Source organism: Podarcis muralis, chromosome 7 (assembly GCF_964188315.1).
Source record: "Podarcis muralis chromosome 7, rPodMur119.hap1.1, whole genome shotgun sequence".
Taxonomy (NCBI): Eukaryota; Metazoa; Chordata; class Lepidosauria; order Squamata; family Lacertidae; genus Podarcis; species Podarcis muralis.
In genome coordinates, this window is record NC_135661.1 from 39,657,546 (window position 1) to 39,673,210 (window position 15,665).

At 42.4% G+C, this 15,665-nt stretch overlaps 2 protein-coding genes across 6 annotated transcripts in view; one reads left to right on the top strand and one right to left on the bottom strand.

The window, feature by feature from the left end:
• The window catches only part of FTO (FTO alpha-ketoglutarate dependent dioxygenase), a 247,381-nt gene extending 241,472 nt beyond the window's left edge, over positions 1–5,909 (bottom strand). Inside the window, exon 1 of the mRNA XM_077931554.1 lies at positions 5,739–5,909. Coding sequence (XP_077787680.1) covers positions 5,739–5,780 — 42 coding nt within the window. The 5' untranslated portion in view covers positions 5,781–5,909. The remainder of the gene's footprint in view (positions 1–5,738) is intronic.
• Positions 5,910–6,112: 203 nt separating this feature from the next.
• RPGRIP1L (RPGRIP1 like) overlaps positions 6,113–15,665 on the top strand; it is a 77,416-nt gene continuing 67,863 nt past the window's right edge. For all 5 annotated transcript variants that reach the window (XM_077931548.1, XM_077931549.1, XM_077931551.1 and 2 more), the window contains exons 1-4: positions 6,113–6,234; positions 9,314–9,396; positions 10,810–10,954; positions 13,267–13,565. In XM_077931548.1, the coding sequence (XP_077787674.1) occupies positions 9,321–9,396; positions 10,810–10,954; positions 13,267–13,565 (520 nt within the window). In that variant the 5' untranslated portion in view covers positions 6,113–6,234; positions 9,314–9,320. The remainder of the gene's footprint in view (positions 6,235–9,313; positions 9,397–10,809; positions 10,955–13,266; positions 13,566–15,665) is intronic.

Sequence of the window (15,665 nt, forward strand, 5' to 3'; positions counted from 1 at the left end):
GAAATTGCCAAATACAGCAGATCAATACCTCGTTTCACCGTTACAGCCTTCTCCTGACATTATATATATATATATATATATATATATATATTCTCTTTACAGCTACGAAAATAATAATAATGGAAGTGGGAGATAAATGCTTCCCTCCAGCTAAACTATTTGATTAGCTGAGGGCAGAGGTGACAATCGCAGTTGCAGTAAAGTAACTTTATCACCTTAAATAAAAGCGGTGGGATGAGGAGCTGATAAAAAGAGACAATGAAACTGAGCAAAATTCAAAGAGAATTGATTCTTTGAGGAAGTAGAGAGGCATGTGTAATGGTAGCACAATGGAGGAAAAGCTGCCGAACTACAAACAATACACATTTTCCCTTACTTCAAAACTTCTGGAATTATTATTTTTTTTAAAAAAAGGAAATAGGAACACGAAGGCCGCATTTGCACAATACACTAGGATACCACTATAAACAGTCATGGCTTCCCACAAAGAATTCTGGGAGCTCTAGTTTGTAATGGGCGCTGAGAACTGTTAGGAGACGTTTTTTCCCCTCACAAAGCAACAGTTCTGACAGTTCCCTGGGAAGAGGGACTGATGGTTAAAACATTCTGGGAACTGTAGTTCTGAAAAAGAAATAGGGGTCTCCTAACAATTCTCAGCACCCTTAACAAACTACCACTCCCAGAATTCTTGTGGGACTGTGGTATCACAGCGTTTTACATGTAAGGTGTGTATGTGGTCAGAAGCAGCCACAAGGAGAGTATAATTAATTATAATGTATACCATATTTTTCGCTCCATAAGACGCACTTTTTTCTTCCTAAAAAGTAAGGGGAAATGTCTGTGCGTCTTATGGAGCGAATGTGTGGTGCCTGGAGTCGATTTGGCCAGGGGTGAAAAGCCAATCGTGCTTTTTTAAAAAAAAAAGAGGGAAGGGGGTGTTGAAACAAAGCCGCTGAGCAGCTGATCGGCAAGGGATCAGGAGGGAGATAAGGGACTCTAGACATAAAGGAGGCTGCCTGGGAGGGGGGAGGTAAAAGCACATGGATCCCCAGGATTTTTGCATTGGATGACCCCAAATTCACCATCAGATCACATAGCATGTCCATGGCTACAGCCTGCACCCAAAAAATCACGCACCCACTGTTGCCTGGAGCCACAATGGCGCAAAAATGTGGTTACAAAGCACGGATCCACATGGATTCTCAAGATTTTTGCATTGGGCTACCCCAAACTCACCGTCAAATCACATGTCTGTGGCCACAGCATGAACCACAAAAATCATACATCCACTGTTTCGTTCAGAATATTTTTTTTTCTTGTTTTCCTCCTCTAAAAACTAGGTGCGCCTTATGGAGCGAAAAATACGGCAATTAAGATACTCGTCGGAGACTTTGCTCTGAGTGCCCTGAAGTGAACAGAAGAGGCAAAGAGGAAGACTCATTTTGGTAGAACACCCATGGCTTTTCTGTGGGGGCTTTTTAGTTAAGGAAAAGGTAAGTAAGGGGGAAAACATGATAGAGGTGAATAACATTACACATGGTGTGGCAAAAGTGGATACAGAGAAGTTTTGCCTCCCTCTCTCATAGTACTAGAATTTGGGGCCATCCAATGTCGTCCCAGGAAGGCTGTCCAATGTGGCCCTCAGGCTGAAAGAAGATTCAGCCTGCCTCCCTGCTTTAAGGAATGGAAAATAAAATTAAACAGGTTGAACAATACAAACTTACTTCTTCACACAATGCATAATTAATATATTCAGTTCTCTGCCATGAGACATGGTTATGCCACTTTCTTAGAGGCCTTTAATAGGCATTAAGCCAATTCATGGAGGGTGTCTAACAATATGGATGACACGAGCAGTAATAGCTATAGGCTTCCTCCAGATGTGGAGGAAACATGCCACACTGAATTCAATTTGAGGGGACTGTTGGAAGGGCAGCAACAGAGATCATTCCATGTGTGCCTTAAGGGTTAATTCGGTGGTCAGCAAGTCCAAGAGGGGGATGGGGGAAGGTGTTGCCTAGCAACCATAGCAGCATGATTCTTGCGGAGGTAACTCGTACTCTGATTGGCTGTGTAGTTCCAAGGCAGCTTTCCTGTGTTAATGTAGTTGCATGTCTCCCTGTCCTGCACAGGGTCTGAACTAAGAAACACAAAACATTTCTGTTCCTTTTTCCTCAGTTTACACCATGTTTTTGTTCGGTTTGCTCAATAAGGTGTTATCAGGGCTTTTCTCTTTGGACTCTGTGTTCATGTGTTATTTCAGTGACTTTTCCAGCGGGAAAACCAATAGCAGGAGAAGGCTTTTTGCCATCCTGTCTTGCTCGCAGACTTCCCAGAGGCATCTGGCTGGCTAACATAGGAGATGCTAGACTAGATTATCCAGCAGGGCTCATGCTCTTATACTGCACTGCAATACTAACTCTAATGTAGATTTTCATGCATTAGTCTAAGAAACATTATCCTTGCAAGACACAATTCAATAAAATGTGAGGCAAACATGTAATATATATATTTATTTTAAGTACCTTACATCCTCAGAACTTCCAGATAACCCTTGCATCCACAGGTGTTTAAACCTGGGCAAGATGCATCCTGGCCTTATTTACAGCACACAAACACATAGACACACAGGTTTACATCCAGTTTTATATTTAGCCTCTTCATAAATCTGAAGCAACCTAAAGCACCAGCATAATTCAGGACTGCCAAGACAGACACTGCTCTTTAATTAAGTGGGTGATGTTCTGTTTAAAACCAGAAGACATCCTTGGGCTATAAGTGAAGATTAAGTGTCCATTCTCGCAAAAGAAGATCCAACTGTTATCAATGTTTAAAGGCTTTAAATCATGAAAAATAAACGATCTAATGGCCTGTATTCAATAGCAAGTAGAAAGTCAGGACACAGGCTGATTTGGATTAACACATTTTCAGTTATAACAAGTAATTTTACAGAGGATTAGTATCTTGATGGGCTGATCAATACGTGGCTCTGCTGCTATTACAGATGAAGAGAAAATTACCCCGCTGGTAATAAAGTGTGTGTGTGTTGGTTCTCCTTCATTTGCAGAGGCCATTACTGTAATGGTCCCTGCGTTAACAGCTGGGGCAATTTGAACCGGCGTCGGTGTGATGAATTTTAAAGCAGAGAACATTTGCCACGCTCTCCATCTTATGTTTCACACGCACCCCTCCCCGAATCTGTGCACCGCTTCCAACATATAGGTAATGCATTACATCAAACACACACCATTTCTCAATAAGCTGTCACATTAATAGCATTTGGAGGCCAATAATGCCCCATCGGGGCCCTTCCCACCGGAAAATTTTCATTGACAAGAGCATCTCTGCAAAATACTTCCCTGGACGAAAAATCGTAATGCGGGAGAAATTTATGCTCGGAAAGATAGGGAAGGGAGTCCCAAGGAAAACTGGGGAGGTTACATAAGGCGATGTGAAGCTGTTTGCTCTCCTAGTTGAGGGCTGTCTACTCCAGCCTTCCCCAACATGGTGCCCTGCAGATGTTGGACTACAACTCCCATCAACCATGTCTAGTGGCCAGAAGAAGAAGGAGAAGAAGGCTGACCTATTTCTGGGTCTCAGGCAGAGATTTTTCCTCATTTGGTTTGTTTTTTTAACTGGAGACACTTAGATGGGGTTTGGAACTTTCTGCATGCAAAGTGTGTGCTGTGTCATCAAACTATTCTGAGGCATAGAATCATAGAGTTGTAGAGTTGGAAATGACCACAAGGGTCATCTAGTCCAACCCCCTGCAATATAGGTTCGAGCCCCACATAGAGCAATAACCGTGAGACTAAGAGTCTCATGCTGTACCGACTGAGCTATCCAGCATGTCTAAACCGAAAAAGTCTTTGGCTGCTGGCTGAAGGTTGTAAGAGATACTACATGTGTGTGTAAGGGCCATCAAAGGTATTACACCACAGACTGAAACCGTCTTGCCCCAGTAAGCAACCTGACCGCTGAATTCTGCACCAGCTGAAGTTTCCAAACAGTCTTCAGAGGCAGCACTACATAGAATGTTTTGTGGTAATCTAACCTCGAGTTTAGCAGAGCATAGGCAACAGAAGTTAGGCTACCCCTGTCCAGATAGCGTTGCTGCTGGGACATCAGTCAAAGCTGGGACATCAGTCAAAGCACTCTGTGCTACCATAGTGAATCACTCTTCGAGCCTGTAAGGCTGCAATCAAGTGAATTATTATAGGGAATGAATTCCAATTAAATCAGTGGGACATTTCCAAGTAAACAGCAGAGTAAAATCATGGTTTGAGTGTCTGACTAGGAGTTGGCAAACTCAAGTTCAGATTCCCATTTGGCCATGAAGCTCACCCAGTGATCCTGGGCCAGTAACTACCTCACTCCCTAGCCTACCTCAAAAAGTTATTGCAAAGATAAAAGCACAGGGGGGCAGAGCAAGAATCATGTATAACATCCTAGGTACCATGGACAAAGAGCAGAATATAAATATAAGAGCCAAACAAATGCAAAGGATTTGTTGCAACAAGGTTGTAAGACTATGCATGTTTATCTAAACCAACTGTATTTATTTGTTTTAGCAATATTTTATTATGATATTATGCTTAATTTGTTTTGATTATTGCAACTGTACTTTGTTGCATACTCCCCTGGGCTCCTTTTGGGACAAAGGATGAAACAAAAGTATAATAAATAACCGTGCCAATAGTTTTGAGGCTTATTTCCAAGTAAATATACATAAAACCAGGCTACATCTTTCGAGAATCTCTGGGAATACAGCTCCACCCCAGCTGGGAATACACAGCAGCAACAGTGGAAGAATTTCAAGGATGGGACAGCAGATAAAGGCCAAGGAATCCATAACTGAACATATTTAGACTGACACATGCTGTGAAAAATAATAATAATTAGAGCTCCCATTTGAAATCCTATGAAAAGTTAAATAATATAACAACATGAATAGAAATCACTAATGCAGTTGTTATTTAAAAGATTAATACATCAATTGAAATGTAATTTGAAGTTAATAAGAAAATGAATCGCAGTAATATAAGAACTGGATGAACGCACTGATCACGGAGCGTGGGAAACCACTCTAAATAAATTGTATAAATCTTGAATTAATTTGATATTAATTGGTATTTGTATAATTGGGGTAATATTGGGTAAATATTGGAAAACTAATAAAAAATATTTATTCAAAAGATCAGGCTACAAAGTAGCAATCCTGAACCCAAAGTAAAGCCCCTTTGAAATCAGTACATACATGCTGATCAAAGAGTAAGGTAAGTGGTCCATTGCACACTTACCTGAGAACAAGTGGGGCTTACTTAAAAATAAGCATGTATTAAAATCTGTGGGCCTTCTTTCTAAATGAACTATGCAGAAGCTTGTACCATTGTGCGATGTACATTACAGTGGGGAGCAACTCGGAACCGGTGTGGCGTGGTGGTCAGGCTGTCAGACTAGTATCTAGGAGACTGGGGTTCAAGTCGCCACTCACCAGTTAACCTCGGGCCACTTTGAGCCTAACCTACCTCACAGGGTTGTTGTGAAGATAAAAGGGGTGGATGGAGGAGAAGAGAACCATGTGCACTGCCTCGATCTCCTTGGAGGGAAAGTGTGGGATATAAATGTACAAATGCAAATGCAATGAGCAGATAAACAGCTCTTGGCTGTGAGATAAGAGGGGATGCAATTGTCCAATGTTAAGTATTTCCACCTGCACAGAGCTAGCTGTGAATTACCTTTACATCCTTCTCTCTTTCCCCTGCTCCTCTCCGCTTCATGCTGCTCTCCTGCCCGGGCTGCGCACTTTGCCTCGCATGCAAAAGGCCCGCCCTTGCGAAGAAAAGCCTCCTTCCTTCCGGACAAAAAAAAATAGCATAGCCGGCTGGGCTTGGCAGGAGGAACCACAACTCCCACAATGCACGCTGGAACTTCCGCTAGCGGCAAACTGAGCGGGGAAGGGGAATATTTAGGAAGCGCACGCCTTCAGTAGTTCTCAGCCGCTACAGGTTCGCAAGGGAATTCTCCTCCTTAGAACTACGACTCCCGGCAGGCTCTGCGGGGGGTGCGCGGGAAAAGGAGTCCGCGCGGAAGCCCGCCCCTTTTCTTTTCTTTCCCCGCCTTTCCTTGAACGAGAACGGAAGTGACTCTGGAGGGATAGCAACGGAGGCGGTTGCTAACGAGGGATGCGGAGAGGGCGGAGGCGGACCGGAGGAGGAGGAGGACTGGGCAGCTGTGAGTTGCTGGATTGGGGCCTCCGGGGGAGGGGAAGTATGTCTAAGAAATGGGTGGTTTTGTAGGGGGTTTGGCTCTGAGGTGGCAAGGGGAGAGATTTTTATGCAAATTTAAACTGCAATGTATGTAAATGTATGCATATTTAGGCTGGGATTTGATATGGTGTTTGTTTTTGCATAGGGTGATTTGATAACCGGTACCTCTTTTTATTTTTTTAAAAAAGGAATTGGCTTGCATTTTAATGATGTTTTTGCTTTTGATGTTTTAATTAGATACTGCACATCTTAAAATCGAAATAAATTAGTGTGTGTAAATGGCTTCTTATTTAACTCATTTGAAAAGTTGTTGAATTGTTTGTTACCCTCCACATCCCCACCGTCAAACTATTCTAATGTTGTATATTGTAAGTTAAGAAAATAAAATGTTACCAGTAAAAGGGAAGGATGTATTTGTTGCTCATTGTTACTATTTAATGTAACAATGTTACAATGCTTTTAAAGAAGGGGAATCCTCCCAAGGTAGCATACGATTAAATTGCAACACTGTAAGGAATGAGAATAAAAGAACTGAAAGCTAACTTTTATTTATTTAGCTTCTTTTACCCTACTCTTCAGCAAAAAAAAAAAAGACTCCCAAAATGACTTGCATACAGTATAATCATTTAAAACAAGACGGTTAAAAAAGTTTTATTGTCTAGCTCTGTAAAGCGCTTAGGTGTTTCTTACAGCTAAGCAGTATATAACTTTTGTTCAACAAAATGAAATAAATGATACAAAAGGAAAAAATGTGAGGAGGGAGGAGGAAATGAGCAAACTCGGGCATGTTTCTTAAAGTGAAATAGTGGGGGAGGGGGGTTTCTCTAGTGAACAGGCATCAGTAAAAATAAACATCCAGACCACTACCACCATATAGTTCATAATTAGAGCAAAAATAATCAAGAGAACAAAACCTTTTTTCCAAAAAAACAGGCACAAGTGAGTGTTCAGAACTTTCATAGGAATATAGACCATTGGTCCATTTAGCTCAGTATTATCTACACTGACTGGCAGCAGTTCCAGAGGGTTTCAGGCAAGGTTCTCTTATTATCAATGTGGTGTAGTGGTAAGAGTGTAAGACTAGGACCTGGGAGACCAGGGATCAAATCCATGCTCGGCCATGAAGTTCACGGGGTGACCTTGGGCTGGTCACAATCTCTCAGCCTAACTTGCCTCAGAGGGTTGTCATGGGAATTAAATGAGGAGGTGGGGAACCATGTACGCCACCTTGAAGTCTTTGGAGAGAAAGGTGGGAAATAAATGCAATAAATAAATAGTAAATAAAATAAATACCTGGCGATTCAAGGGATTGAATTTAGGACCTTCTACATACCAGGCAAGGGACGCGGGTGGCGCTGTGGGTTAAACCACAGAGCTTAGGACTTGCCGATCAGAAGGTCGGTGATTCGAATCCCCGCGACGGGGTGAGTTCCCGTTGCTCGGTCCCTGCTCCTGCCAACCTAGCAGTTCGAAAGCACGTCAAAGTGCAAGTAGAAAAATAGGTACCGTTCCGGTGAGAAGGTAAACAGCGTTTCCGTGCGCTGCTCTGGTTTGCCAGAAGTGGCTTAGTCATGCTGGCCACATGACCCGGAAGCTGACCTTCGGCCAGTAAAGCGAGATGAGCGCCGCAACCCCAGAGTCGGCCACAACTGGACCTAACGGTCAGGGGTCCCTTTACCTTTTACATACCAGGCAAATGCTCTGCTACTCAGCTACAGCATTTTTCTTATTATCTGACATGTTCCAAAATATATATCCTGACCCCATGCTGCATTTTTTTTAACTCTCCTTGTTGTCACACAAACAGCTAAAATATCTCACTCAGGTATTTAAACTGTGATTTTAGTTGTTTTAAAGCTTTGTGTCTCTTGTTTTATTATTGTATTTTTACTGTGCTAAAATTGGCAGTACGAAAACCTAAATAGGCTCCAGGTAGTATAGAAATGTTTCAGATAAACATATGTGGGTGTGAAGCCTAAAGCAAGCAATGTGAATAAACAGCAGTTTAATTAAAGCAACAGAATACGGTGTAAAGTGTTTGCCTGGCACTTAAAAAATTGCAAGGTAGATACCAGGTGAGCTTACTGCAAAGGAGATAGGGCAGTAAAGTTGAAAATGCCCTCTCCCTGTTTGCAAATTGCCACCTGCCTTGTCTCTGACACCAGAGGTATCCAGCAGAGAGTACTTATACAGTTCTATCCTTATGTTATATAAAATTAGGGTCACCTGACTGACAAAAATTATGCCATGTGAATCTGTGCATGTTTGCTCAGAAGTAAATCTAATTGATTTCAGTGGGACTTAAACCCAAATAGGTTTGCAGCCACAATTAATTGTGTAATCCAGTATGTGTTGCCGTGTAATCCAGTATGTGTTTTCTCAGAAGCTAGTCCTCCAATCAGTGGGGCAGACTTTCAAGTAGATGACTCTAGAATCTCACCCTTGATCTATTTAAATTGTGGCTTTCTGGAACCTATTCTGCATTGTGCAGTACTGTATGTCTAAGAAAAGCCCTGCTGGATCAGACCAAAGACCTGCCTGCTCCAGCATTCTTTTCTCACAGTGGCTAGCCAAATGCCCATGGGAAGCCTATCTGGAGGACATGGGCACCATAGCACTCTCATGTGTGTATAACCAGCAAATTAGGTCCAAGGTCATTGAAGCACAATATTGGCTTGTTTTGTGTGCTGAAACTACAAGCCCTTTGATTCATGTAGCCCTGTTGACTTTTTTTTTTTTTTACAAAATCAATTACACTCTACATGGGCACGTGTATCTGGAATTAAGAGCTGCAAAATCTACATTAAAAAAATTAAACTATATGAATGAATATGATTATACGCCAAACAACTTTTAAAATAGAACTTTATGATGCCCCTGGTGTTGTGGTTTCTGTGTGGTGAAGACGACGTAAAAGAGTTCTTCCAGAATCTGTCATTACTTTTCACTCTCATTTACCGTAATCTCACGTAATTTACAGTGTGTGGTGCTTGTGCAATTTTACGTTACAGAGAGAATCTTTCTTTGGGTTTTGTCATCCACAGCTCAGTCATGTCTGCTGCAGCTGACGAAACATCAGAGGATCTACCGGTGAGAGACATAGGTCTAAATCTCATAGGGCAGCAAGGTTTGTTCCACTTCTTACACGTTTTAATCAGCTGGTTCCTTTGAAAGGGAAAATTTATCCAGAGGGTCAAGGAAACTGAAAAGAGGGTCTGGACTGAGCACTCCTGGAGAGCATACCTAGGGCTTCCATGCCTGGGGCTGCTAGTTGTAATACAAAACATCTTCAGGTTGTGGAAGCCAGGCAATAGAGTCTGGAACACATGTATTCACAGCATTAGTAGTAGTAGTAGTAGTAGTAGTAGTAGTAGTAGTAGTAACAACTATCTGGGCTCTTCCCACTCCCTGGGGTTCTACTTGCCAACCCCCACCAGGTCTGCCTGGATTTGCTCTACATTGGTGACTGAATTGGGAATGGCTCCCTGCATTCAAAAGAAGTTCCCCTGAACACGTACAGAGCTCTTAACCCCCACTGGGTAAAGAGCAGCCAGCAACAGGTCAGCAAGGCAAGTAAAGTGGACCAGGGAACTGGCAGACTCTCTCACTAATTTTGTCTGATGTCCTTCAGTCCCTACCTTTAGAACCTCGCTAAATATTATGGCCACAGTCTAGTGCAAATATACTATAAAGAGCAATCATTTTATACCATTTTGTGTTCATTTGTTATTAAGGGCATTCACAACAATCAAAACTGGTAATAGAGACTGTTCTGTAGAATAGGTGCCATCGCAGAATAGGCCTGTTGATGCATAGCCATGTGATGGACTTCAGAAGACTGTGGCACAGTGAACAGGTCTTGCTCCAATTTCAGGACCAGCCTTAAATGCATCCCCACATTGAGTGCATTACAATAGTCTTGTCTCTGTGGTTACCAATGCCTGCATGGCTCATTGTGGCCAAGTCACCCCTGTCCAGGAACAGTTGTAGCTGGCATACCAGCCAAAGATGATCATAGGTGCCCCTTGCTGCTGAGGTGACTTGATCCCCTAGTGCCTGCGATAGATCAAGGAGCATCACCATGCTACATAACTTGTTCCTTCAGAGAGAGCCCAGCCCCATCCGGAACAGGGAAATTGCCTGCGTCCCTTGCCCATGGGGCCTTCAATTTAAAAGGATTCAGCAAGTTTATTGACCCTCATCTAGTCCACTACTACATTCAGGTCACGCACAGTCATTCTTGACTCCTCCTCAAACAGAGGAATAGAGCTGTGTGTTGTCCTCATGACCTCATGCCCCAAACCTTTTAATGACTGTCTTTTGCCAGTTACATGCTAGTCATCTTCCGACCACCCAGGACTCCACAGAAAACATGAAGCAATTTATGTTCCAACAGCAACTGAGAAAATGGTGGTAGGGCCCATATTCAGCAAGTTTCTGGTATGTGTAATCACATATATGTGTGTGTATATATAGATATATATATATGTATATATGTGTGTGTGTGTGTATAGTCCCTTGGACATCCTCTCTGTTGCAGAGCCATCAATGGTCCTAAATGTCAAGGCTCGACATGGGATTTCGCGAATCAGCAGAGAGGAGCTGGAAGACCGATACTTTCGCTTGCACGAGGAGAACCTCTTGCTTAAACAACATGCACATAAGCAAGAAGATAAAATTAAAAGGTGAGACTTCCATCTCTTCTTCTAAAGCAAAAGTTTGGGGACCTTTGCCTCTCAGTGGAATGGTAAGCTATTTACATACTTTCAGCTATTATTATTATTATTATTATTATTATTATTATTATTATTATTATTATTATTTAATACATTTATACACTCCTCAATACTAAGAAAATTTGTAAGTGGTTCATATAATAATATTTTTATACACACACAAATACACACACACACAAATACACACACACACACTGAAACTCAGCCATTTATGTGGGATGCAGCACCCTCTCTGCAACTTAACTGGTCTTTAACCAGTTTTCTCCACTGCTACAATTGGCTTTCATGCTCATTCTCATTGTAAACAGGTTTTTCTTTGTTTCTGCTACACATTTGAGAACAGCCTTGGGTTTTAACTACTCTCCTGGTTGCCGTAGCCTACTAGGAATTTCCTCCCATGAAATGATTGGGCTTCCACAGGAGGGAAGGATCACTCAGTCTCTCTTCTATCAACCTCCTGCTGTACAGTAGCTCAAGATCACTCCTAAGCATCCAGCATAAGAACCAAGAGGGCTGGCTGCAGAGAGAAGGAGCATTACTTTCCTCCGTCACCAACCTGTTGTGTTTCTATGCTAAACAAACTGCTTGCAAATCTCCAGGGTGTCTAGTGTGGAGATATGGTGAGCTTGGGGTGGAGAAATGGCACAATCCCTGCCTTTGCTGCCAGCTCTCTGGGCTGGGCGTGCAGGAGATGAAGCCCCATGCTGAATATACAACATCGAAATTGAGTGAGTAGGCAGCTGTGGTGTTATCCTTCTACTGCCAGTCCACTACAGTTCTGTGCTGGGTGCGCAGGAGGTTAACCACCTTGCTGTTCACTTGGAATAGACACCAGGCAGGCTGCTGGAGGAAGCAGGCAGCACTGATTCACTCTCCTGCTTTTTACTCCTAAGCAGAACTAGCCTAGGCAGAACAGAGCATTCCATCCACCTTGTATCAGCCCCTCCAAGAGTAGAAAGTAGGTGATGAGGAAAGAACCAAACAAAACCCAAGCTAATAACTTTTGGGGGCTATTTTACAAGGCTGCTTTAGATAGTAGCTTACAGGCGAGTAAGTTATTCTGTGACATCTCAAAGCTATTAACTTCCTCCGCATGTATACGTTTGTTCTTTCAAATAAGAAGATTGTCAGTGTACTGTACTGAAATAAAGGAAAGCATTTCAAACAAATGAAGTGCGTCTCTATTTTCAGTCTCCCGTCTGGATCTCTTAAAATGAAAAAAAGCCTCCCTATAAAGTAGATACGGCTCTTGAAGATGTGCGACCAATTTTGTAAAGTCTTGAACTTCTCTCTTCCATCAAAGCCACCTTTTCTTTCTTTGTATGCCAAGTCCTTCCCCGAACCCCCCCCCCAACGCCACCCCACCCCCACCCCACGCCAACCCTCTGCAACCCTATTCATTGCTGGAAGTGTTTTCTGCTCTTGTATGTTACATCACCCCCATGTGCCCTCTCTGTCTTTTGTTCTGGCTTCCCCATGTTTATCAAAACTAAGAGAAATCAAAGGTACAACTCTTGAGATGCCAAAAGCAAAATTTGTATCCTTTTAAAGCTAGATGAAAACCATACCTCCTGCATCCAATTATATCCCACGGCTAACTGTTAAACCTCTCTTAAGCACGCTGGTATTATTTGCTAAGCGTAAGATGTAGCAAGGCGACATGAGCTATTAAAGGCCTGCCTTTGAGCCTGCCCACCTACTTGTTTTTAGAACTGAAATTGGGGGGGGGGGGTGGCCCTCCACTTTTGCACTCAAACTGGAAGCACTACATCAATGGAATGTGTTACATATTGTAAGCATGCGTTGGATAGCTTAATATCATATGGGACTGAAGCTTTTATACGTGGCCCCACCACATCCCCAATCTGTAACTATACTTAACAGCATGCAGAGTTCCTCAGGAAGGTCATGCGTTCCAAATTTGAGCAGCATATGGAGTAAATATGCGTCCCTCCCTTTTACTAAACTTTAAATGATAAGCCTTAGGAAACTGTTATTTGTCAGTGCTATAAAGCAGATTGCTATCCAGTGGTTTCAATTATCTTCAAAGAGTTCTTCACAGGCAGTAATAGTTATATCAAAACCTGAAATTTATTATTCAGGTTCTGCACTGAAGTCTTCACAGTGATTATGTTCCTTTCAACAGAATGTTTTTTATGCTTAATTCCCCCCGCCGCCACCACCACCTTTTTCATCTTATATAAGTTGTATTCTCTCTCTCTCTCTCTCTCTCTCTCTTCCACCCCCCCCCCCCCCGGTAGAATGGCCACCAAGTTAATTCGGCTTGTTAACGACAAGAAAAAAGCTGAGCAGGTCGGTGGCGGCCCCAAGCGGCTGGGTCAGGACGTGGAGATGGAGGAAGTGATTGAGCAGCTGCAGGAGAAAGTTCGGGAACTGGAGAAGCAAAACGAAGCTGTCCGCAACAGGCTAATTTCAACCAAGCAGCAGCTCCAGCTTCACGGCCCGCGGCACACGCACTACAGTTATGTCCAGGCGCGCATTAACACAGGTCTCAAAAAAGTGGTGGAGGGTGTTGGCGTCCAGGAGCGTGCAAAGAAAGGTACATGAGCAAGCTGTCCCCTTTTAAACCCTGACACATTCAAATTATTTGAGAAACAGTGCTGATCAGACCCTTGGGCAGAGGAACAACTGTCCCAGAAGCCAGTTGAAGCAGGTGGGATAAGACAGAGGGAGGACTGTCATCTGCCTGATACTGCCATCTTCTGAGGCCCTTCTTCATGTGACTGTGAGATCTAGAAGGTGGCAACATAAGAACAGGCCTATTCTGTGGTGGCTCCCTGTTCATGGAATGCTCTCCCCAGGAAGGCTCGCCTGGCTCCTTCATTACGTATATTTAGGCACCAGGTGAAAACATTCCTCCTCTCCCAGGCCTTTGGCTAATTATACCATCTATGGCCTTTTAAGCTGGACGGTATTGTTTTGTTCATTATTATGTGGTGTATTTTTGTGGTTTTATACTGTAAACCGCCTAGTGATCTTCAGATGAAGGGCATTATATAAATTTAAAAAACAAAGCAACTTTTGATAGAATGCAAAAAAAATTAAATCAGTATAAAGCTAGAACAAAATAAAAGCTAATAACATTGGTAGACATAAAAAGAAGCCTAACAGATCTCACCCACTAAGAGAGGACAAGTATCAGACTATAGCCCAGAAGACCAGGGTTTGGATACCCACTCAGTCAGGAAGCTTAATGGCTGACTGTTGTGGGAATAAAATGGGCAATAGAGAACCATGCTTTGAGCTCTATGGAGGAAAAAGTGGTGTATAAATGCAATAAGTAGATAAATGAACGGATGAGTTCATTCAAAAGCTTGGCTGAAAATGAATGCTTTTGCCTGGTGCCTAAAAGAAGCCAGTGGTGGCACCAGGTGTTTCCCCCTGGGGAGATCATTCCGTAGTTGATTAACCAATTGAGTGAATTTACATAAGTCAGCATGTGGCTAGAATCAAAACTTCTGAATCCGAAGACATGGCTTGTTTCCAGACAGCACACTCATTTATCATAGCAGGCATCCTCTTAAAAGAGGAATACTCTGTTGTGTGGGAAAGATTAGGAATGTCAACTTAAAGATGGTCCTTGGCATCTATGCTTTGTAACATTAAACCTTGGCCATGATTAATTGGAGCAAGCCCTGAATCAAAAGGGTTTGTGTTCGTTGGCTTTTGTCTTTTTAATATTTCGGTCCACAGAGGGACAACACTAGCTGGGGCTGATGAGAATTGGTGCCCAGCAATATCTGGAGGGCCACAGATTCTCCATCCTTGAGAATAAAAGCTTGAAATTTCACAGGTCAAATAGTATCCAAACATAAAGTGCTCAATTTTAAGGTGGAGTTGGCTTCAGCACACTTATTTGCAGCTGCTCCTAAAATCCTCAAATCTTTATGGGTTTTATCCAACAAAGTTTATTCAGAGTAGTATTGAAATTAATGATCCTATGTTAGTTGTTTCCATCAACTTTGGTGGATCTACTCTGAATAGGAATTGCATCAGATGCCACCGTATATATTTACCTCCTTCTCATCTATCAGCCCATGAAAGAAATAAAAGTAGGTTCTTGTAAAAGCTGGACCCTTGAAAGCAAATTAAAATTATCTTGGCTATCACCCTTAATACAATTCATTTGCATAATTTACTTTGTTGCTCTGATATTTATTTATTTTTGGCACACAGTTATAGATAGCAGTGCCTAATAGTTACAACCAGGTCTGCTATTATAACCCTGCTTCCATGTACAGTACTAGGAAATTTCCTATTATTTTTATCACATGAGTTCTAGCCTATTGGGATGCATTGGGCAGACTGTTTGCTGTCTCTCATCTTTTTAATTTAATTTCTTTTCCTCCCTGTTTGGAGCAGTAATGAAGCCTTTGCCCAATGCATGCCAAGTATTTGTAAATGGAGGAAACATAGCATTCTACCATCACCGTCAAGCACTGGATAGGCTAATACAACTGCTTTAATGCGAATTAAAATCTCCATGAGCTTCCAGAACTTGGTTGAAATCAAATGTAGTAACCCCATTTTCCTGCAAGCCCTTCAGAATCTGTTCCCTGCTAAAACTGTGGCCTAAAACAGCAGTGACTTCTAACTGTAATGAGGAATGTATGCTATGTTTAGAATTTAGACAAACTGG